The 8072-nt window shown below is 36.7% G+C and overlaps 1 protein-coding gene across 2 annotated transcripts; it reads left to right on the top strand.

Moving 5' to 3' along the window:
• Positions 1–1775: 1775 nt before the first annotated feature.
• On the top strand, positions 1776–7773 carry LOC133857843 (uncharacterized). 2 transcript variants are annotated; one of them, XM_062293196.1, is made up of 4 exons: positions 1776–2134; positions 2237–2342; positions 4570–4781; positions 6314–7773. In XM_062293196.1, exons 1-4 carry the CDS (start codon positions 1946–1948, stop codon positions 7448–7450), a joined length of 1644 nt encoding a protein of 547 aa, XP_062149180.1. In that variant the 5' UTR covers positions 1776–1945; the 3' UTR covers positions 7451–7773. The 2 variants fall into 2 exon arrangements, with proteins under 2 accessions (XP_062149180.1, XP_062149181.1); XM_062293197.1 differs by having other exon boundaries at positions 2111–2134; positions 4533–4781.
• The last annotated feature ends 299 nt before the right edge of the window (positions 7774–8072 follow it).

Here is an 8072-nt window from a genome sequence, read left to right as displayed (position 1 = left end):
TTCCCCTGTCCGAAGGTTTGGTTCGCCATCTGGAGTGGTCGGGTATGCCGGATAGTACTTTGACGGGTGATCCGTCATGACCGTTGGGCCTGGTTAAGCCCAACTCGCTTATGAGCCTATTAGGGCTTTGGGGATAATAATTCCCCAACATTCAACATCATCATAAAAGGAAAATCTTGATATCAGATCCATTTTGTGAGAACAAAAAGGTCAATGGTTTTTCTTTCCATACTCCAGCTTTCACTTTAAATTTGATGGTGGATGTAGAATATAGTATTGCCATATTCGGTTTGATATTTTTCTTATCAATGTATTTATCATAGTTGGTTGGTTGTAATCAAAATTACCTTGTTTGTATCCTCGTGTATTTTCTTCATACGCTTTCACTATATTCTCTTCTATTTACATCTTATTACAATTTTTTGCGCTTTCTAATTCCCAATATATATATAAAACAGAATTTTAGTATGTTAGAAGATAATGTGAGTATTATAGTTTTTTTTTTTTCAATTATTCCAAAAACATGTTTGGGATTTTAATGCCAGTGACCGGTTCAATAAAGAAGATAGAGTATATGACAAAAGAATTCTCTAAGAAGCTCCATAAGGTCCAACTTCTTGTCAACAACAAAACACACCAAAAAAATAAAAAAGAAAAAAAAATATAAAAAACCCCCTCAACTAACAACCGATTTTAAAATAGCTCAATGAATTTTTAAGTGTATTAAAATGACCCATCAAACAACCACTATGTTCTAAATAGACAACATTTTTTTTTAATTCCTATAATACCCTTATTCTCTTAAAAACTAAAATAAAAAATAAAAAAAAAACCTATTTATTTAAACCAAAAAAAAAGGAAAAAAAAAGAAGCAAGGGGGTTGGTTAATAAAAAAAAAAAGGGATAAATGCGAAACTTGTTATTCTAATTGGCCTAAATTACAAATTGCTCACTGCGATATATAAAATAATCCAGAGGTTCTCAGGGTAGGCCAAAATAACAATTCAGTCCATATAGTTAAATTTCGTAAAAACACTTGACAGATTCCGTTAGTGTACATGCCAGTAACAATAAAATGATTATATGTATCACTCTTAATAAAAATAAATATAAATATATTAAAATTAGGGATAAATGCAAAATTAGGCCCTGTGGTTGACATAATTTCAAATCATTCTATGTCGTATTAAAGTGAATTCAAAGATCCACGGAGTATGACAAAAATAATTAAAATAGCCATTGACAATATATAAATTTCTACTTTAACTACTCGTTTTTTTATGCACACCCCAACAATTCTCTATTAAACTCTTTATTGAGAGAGTGAAAAAAGAAAATAAATAAAGAAAATGATAAAAAATTCTTTGTAGTGTGAACAGTATATTAGCATAACAAAAAGAAAAATATGTGCTGTATGGAACGACAAAGACTAATGTAATGTCTTGCCATTATATGCAGACTATGCTCAAAACGACAAAACAAAAAGCCCAGAAAAAAACAAGAACAATAAAGAACTGAAGGAAATTTTTATCACCTACAGACAAACGCTGTTGATGGTTATTCTGATACTTTGCTAACAACCATTCCACTAACGCCACGTCATACAAAGCAAAACTTTTTCCGTCATTTCACATATCCAAGCGGCACTTCAGTACTCCATCAATCTATAATAGAAATTAATCTAGGGTCCATAATGTCGGTTCTAGGCAAAGAATAAAAAGTACTGGTGCATCTGATCCTTATTACACCCATTACTCTTTCCTTCCCTCTTTTTCGTACCATCCCTGATCCCCAAACCATATTTTTGATTTTTCCCTCCCTCTCTTCCTGTGGAGGGAAGCTCTGACTGAGAGATCTTCAATAACACTTCCTTCACATCATTATTCTTTCGTTCTCCTTTCGAACCCATTTTGCCCAAATCAAATCTCCAAAGCAGGAAAAGAAGATGCCAATAGAAATGCCCAAAGGGCTACCATTCTCGGTGGATACATGGTCTCTGTGCTCAAAGAGAAAGAGGCACCATTTCTTAACCCATGCCCACAAAGACCACACCTCTGGTATCTCCACCCATTTTTCTTTCCCTATCTACTCTACCCTTCTCACCAAGACCCTGATTTTCCAACACTACCCTCAGGTCTGTCCCTTTTATCTTCAAGTTTTTGCCATTATTTTAAGCATGCCCATAAATTTTTTATTTTGGTTCTTTTGGGTTTAATTTTGTGGCTTTATTGTGCAGCTTGATGAGTCGTTGTTTGTGGGTATTGAGGTGGGGCAATCGGTGATCGTCGATGATCCTGATGGGGCTTTCACTGTCACCGCATTCGACGCGAATCACTGTCCTGGTAGGCCGCCTTCTTTTCTGGTTATGATTGCGTTTGTATTGTATTTTGTTGGTTAATGGGCTCTGTGCTCATCTGGGTTTTGTGGAATTATAGATTTGTGTCTTATTGTAGGATGTTTTATATCAAGTATGATTGGCTTGTATGAGTTTGATTTGATTCTGTTGGTTTTGAATTGTGGTTAGAGTTCTTCTTTGACTGCTTTTTCCTAAGGATGGGATTTTTTTAAATATTTTTACTTTTCAATGACGTGCTTCTGTTAACGGTTTCAGTTGACATTATGATTTTCTTTAATTTGTCCCCAAACCATACAGTTCTGTTTTTGTAGTCTGAACAAAACTATTTAATCCATCCATGGTGCAGGACCGAAAATCCAGAAGTAAGAAATCAGTTAGTATCACACAAACTGTCCTAGTAAAGGTTGGAATCTCACCAACAAGAGGAATCACACCTTAAAAAAAATAGAACCTGAACTCAACTTCATTCTGTTCTTTTATTACTGTCAGCTTACATCCCTTTATTGATCATGTTGATGCGATTTCTAGCCTGATGACGTGGCAGCCTCTGATTCGTCTTTTGGCCTGTAACCTACAACAAAGCGAAGATCCACCGGGGGTTGGCCGGTGGAGCCTCCTCCGACGCCCAAGTCAGTTGGGAGAGTGAGAGAGAGAAAGTGATGCTCATATCTTAGATAGATCCATACCACTTAGACAATGGGTAAATATATAGGCTCGATTTTACTGTTGATGCATAGTAAAGTCTTATTATTGTACAGTGTGAACAGTGACCGGTAAGGTGTGTAGATATTAGGCATGGTGCCCCATATTAATTTATGACTTGATTTAACAAGTGCCAAGATCCTAATAAATGCTAAGGATCATGGTCATTTCCGACCGACCATTTCCCGACTAAACATATAATCCCGAGATCTTGGTCATTTACGACTAAGCATATAATCCTGAGATCTTGGTCATTCCCGACTAAGCATATAATCCAAGCACTGTACGACCCACGTATACCCCGAGTATTGTATATAGTCCGAACACCGAATAACCCGAGTGGGGGATAATAATTCCCCAACAGATCAGGGTGTTATTGGACTTCTAATGAACTTCTAATGACTAACAAGGACTCACCCATGATAGGTTAATAACAGCTAATTAAAGATTTTCCACACCTCAAACTTTTATTCTGCTAACTAAGATAATAACAGCTAACTAAAGATAATCCAATTAAAGAAAGATAACCCGCATGCATGAGGAATAACAAAAATAATAGAACTGATGTATGAGAATGACAGCTGAAGGCTTGACATTTAATCCTTTTGCCTTTTCTTGTAAATCTCAAATTTTGTATCTTTTTTAGTTTCTAAGTTGAAATAGATGTGATATCCTCTGCTTCTCTACAAGGCCATGTACTGGATCATACCAATCATTGTAGGGGATTCATGCTTTTGAAAACTGTGCCTGCTTGCCCCTGTTAGAAAGATTTATTTCAATATCCTGGAACAAGGACTATATCATTAGTAATTTGCTGAGAATTATTGGAGATTTGAGTATATGTTGCTAGGATTTTCAAGTCTTTAAAAGTTTGTGTCTACATGAGTATGTAATGACTCCTATGTTTTGTAGATTAGAAAATTCAACTGTATTGGATATGTCTCTGCTTCGAATCTTCAGTAACTAGAAACTCCCATGAAATTTATGCGCAGTTCATTTATTTGAACTTTAAATTTGATGACTGTTGCTTGTTTCTTTGTAACTGGTTAATTGGGGAAAGAAGAGGACTTGTCTGCGTGCTTCCCTGAAATTTGACTTTCTCTGGCATTTGCTTTTGAGGATATGCAAATATATTTGTATTTAAGTTTCATTTTGTCATTCTAAGGAATGTGAGAATAGAGTTTGGAGTGGATGTTACCCATAGAAAATAAAGAGAGATGGATGAACTGGTGAGTAGATATGTGCTTCCAGAGTATTTTGTGGAGGAATACTCTGGAGAAAAATAGTTAATGACATGCAGTGAAGTTTATAACAACTCAACTTTAATTAATAGAAGTAGCTGGGATGAAGCTGGGTCCTTTGTGTCTGTGTATGTCAGAAAGCATGGGGGGGGGGGGGGGGGGGGGGGGGGTTGGTCTCTATCTTTAATTTGTTGTACAAGACCTAAAGTGATTTGGGGGAGCTCTATTGACAGATCATCCCTTGTCTGGCATGGATTCTATAAACTTCAGGAGCTGTAATGTTCTTGTTTGAAGGCATATTTGGTAACATCCTGCATACGGGAGATTGCAGACTCACACCTGAGTGTCTCTTAAGTTTACCAGAGAAGTATGTTGGCAAGAAAGGAAAAGAGCCAAGGTTTCGACTTGATTATGTTTTCCTAGACTGCACATTTGGGAGATTTCATCAAAAACTTCCCAGCAAGCATTCAGCAATCAGACAGGTACCGATGGTCCTCACTCCTTTCATGTTTCTTTTGTACTGTGTGAATGGTCTCGGAGATGGTGCTCCTGTCTGAATATCACCTTACTCTAGGCCCTGTATACTTGATTTCGTTTCTCATTTTAGATTGAAATTTTCAGGTGTAAATATCATATAACTGTAGGTACAGATAAGCATTTGGCATGATCAAATTCTTTCTTTCTGGCTGCTCCGATGTAGTTTTAATCTGTTTTATGTCGAAGTAATCTCTGAAATTTTTTGTGGACAATATCCTTTTGTTTGCAGCGTCTGTAGTCTGGTGAATCATGACCATTTTTCTGCAGATAGCATGTGTTTAGGAAGCTGATTTTGGTGAATCATGACCCTTTGTCTGCAGATAGCCTCTGTTTAGGAACCTGATTTTAAATCTCTATTCAATGATTTATACATAAGCATTGGTAATCAGTTTATACAGAAATGATTCACCCCTCTTATATAGGCCTATTTTAATCAAAGATACTTTATTTACCCACATTCTAACTGGTGCAGAACTCAAAGTTAATATTGAGACACCGATTGCCAGAAAAAAAAAAAACTCTGGTTTAGGTCTTGTGAGATGCTGTTTTCTTCATTGTGAATGAACAGTGACCTAGAGTTGAAGTTAATATTGAACTTCGATTGAGATCCTATGAATATTACAAGAATGAACGGTTAATCTAGAGTTCAAGTTGACATTGAACTCTGATTTAAGTCTTGTGAGGTGTCCACTAACAAGGCACTTAAGCAGAATTTGGAATTCTTAATTAAGCATTGATCTAGATCAGCAACAGTAATTCAAAAGTGCATCCAATTATGAAAAAAGAAAAAAGAAAAAAGAAAGAAAGATAGTTTTCCCCCTCAAGTTATACTTGAACTAAATGACCTTTTACTTCTCATTGTTCTGATCTCAATTATTGTTAATCTAGAAAAATTGCATGTTTATGTGACGTTATTATATTTCTTAGTTGTGCATGTACTCTGTCTGTGAGTGGGTGGGTTTGATTGGTTTTCTTTACTGTTGTATATTAGATGTTAGCCCCATTTCTTGTGCTATGTATCAAAATAACTGTAATCTGCTTCTACAAGTTGACATTGAACTCTGATTTAAGTCTTTTGAGGTGTCCACTAACAAGGCGCTTAAGCAGAATTTGGAATTCTTAATTAAGCATTGATCTAGATCAGCAACAGTAATTCAAAAGTGCATCCAATTATGAAAAAAAGAAGAAGAAAGAAAGATAGTTTTCCCCCCTCAAGTTATACTTGAACTAAATGACCTTTTACTTCTCCCATTGTTATGATCTCGATTATTGTTAATCTAGCAAAATTTTCATGTTTATGTGATGTTATTATATTTCTTAGTTGTGCATGTACTGTCTGTGAGTGTGTGTTTGTGAGTGGGTGGGTTTGATTGGTTTTCTTTACTGTTGTATATTAGATGTTAGCCCCATTTTTTGTGCCATGTATCAAAATAACGGCAATCTGCTTTTAACATCAAATTGTGCACCCATGAAACAGGTTATTAATTGTATATGGAAGCATCCAGATGCCCCCGTGGTATATCTGGCCTGCGATCTTCTTGGTCAGGAAGAAATATTAGCAGATGTGTCCCAAACGTTTGGGTCTAAGATATATGTTGATAAGGCCACTAATCCAGAATGTTTCCAAGCTCTTACACTTACATTTCCTGGAATTATCTCGGAAGATCCCTCTTCCCGCTTCCGGGTGTTAGACGGGTTTCCTAAACTCTATGAAAGAGCAAAAGCAATGCTTGCGGAGGTCCGAGCTAACTTCCAGCCTGAGCCTCTTATAATCCGCACATCAACACAGTGGTATGCATGTGAAGAAGAGTTCTCAGAGAATGAAAGTCAAAGGAAAATGAGATTGAATGAAGCAGTAAGGGACCAGTTTGGTGTTTGGCATGTTTGTTACTCCATTCACTCATCGAGGGAGGAGTTAGAATGGGCCCTGCAACTTCTGTCGCCTAAGTGGATTGTTTCAACAACCCCCTGTTGCAGGGCTATGGAGCTGAATTATGTTAAGAAACATTGCTTTGCCTCTCGATTTGCTTCAAACGATCCTATCTGGAAGCTTCTCGACATTGCTGAAGCTTCTCCAGGTGTAGATGTACCGGTCAAAGTCGTTAGTAATTCTCTAGCTGAAGGGCACACCCAAACTTATGCGGAACCTCAATTTGAACCAGTAAAAGTATCTACTGGCGTGAAAGGACTTATAAAATTATCCCCTCCAAGTAAGAGTGTGACATTATTTGGAAGAGCGAGACTTGGTCTTGAAGATTTTAGTTTTTCACATGAAGAGCCGAGAGTTATATCAATCAACAATGACCCTCAAGTAGCTGCCAACAAAGTAGAAGAATTCTCATTCGAAGAGGATTGGGAAGTGAAATGCCAGAAATCAGAAATTAAGACAGATATGGATGGTACTGTAGTACAATGTCAGAAGTCAGTGGATAAAGAGACAGAAGTTTGTAAGAATTCTTCTTGTTTAACAATTGGATCTTCAGAGAGATTTAATGAAAGATTTAGAAAGTTGTACAGGTCAATGAATGTTCCTGTGCCTCAGCCTCTTCCGTCCTTGGTGGAACTTATGAAAGGCAACAAGAAGCAGCGTGCCAAGAGGAAGTTTGAGTTCTAGTCTCTCTTTTTCCTGCAATCAAGTGTGCTTCACTTTGTCATAAGACAGGAACAGAATAAATACTGAGATGGAGCCTGGGATTGGTTTGTTTCTCTTTTTATTGAGTTACCTCCCAGTTACTAGAACCCTGCTATGAGGAGGTACAGAGTAAGTATACATACAACAGCAAAAATTGGTGCTCTTCTTCTTCTTCTTCTTCTTTATTTTATGTTATATATATATTGCAAAAATTTGTGCTTAGCAATACGGCAAGCATCATTGTATAGATACTCCCCTTTTTGGGGTGAGAATATTTGTGTAGCAGTGATTAATCTCTGGATGAATAAAGGATGCATCAGATAGTTATTGCAACTGGAGTGTACATTCAGATCTTGGGGTGCTTGTATGACTCACTTCTGCCACATTTATTAATCAATTTCCTTCATCATAAATTGTTTAGTATGAACTATAGAATGCTCCTAGTTGCTAGTGGCTGAACCAGAAGGCAGTATTTCGTGGGGCGAAGTCGCTTGCCGCTCGTTGTCAATGTTGTTTTGGGGTTCACATATAGGATTATAAAAATTTCGACTTTTGATGATGAAGGTGCTAGTTTTGTTCACAAAATCTCCTCATTTTATGGACT

This window comes from Alnus glutinosa, chromosome 14, assembly GCF_958979055.1.
Source record: "Alnus glutinosa chromosome 14, dhAlnGlut1.1, whole genome shotgun sequence".
Taxonomy (NCBI): domain Eukaryota; kingdom Viridiplantae; phylum Streptophyta; class Magnoliopsida; order Fagales; family Betulaceae; genus Alnus; species Alnus glutinosa.
Note: the sequence above shows the minus strand (reverse complement) of the source record. Positions and strands in the feature narration are given on the sequence as shown.

Bases quoted from the DNA above. Each gene is read 5' to 3' on its own strand.
- LOC133857843 (XM_062293196.1), top strand. From the start codon at position 1,946: ATGCCAATAGAAATGCCCAAAGGGCTACCATTCTCGGTGGATACATGG. The intron at 2,343-4,569 runs GTAGGCCGCCTT...TATAAACTTCAG, and splicing joins CGACGCGAATCACTGTCCTG to GAGCTGTAATGTTCTTGTTT. The intron at 4,782-6,313 runs GTACCGATGGTC...CCCATGAAACAG, and splicing joins AGCATTCAGCAATCAGACAG to GTTATTAATTGTATATGGAA.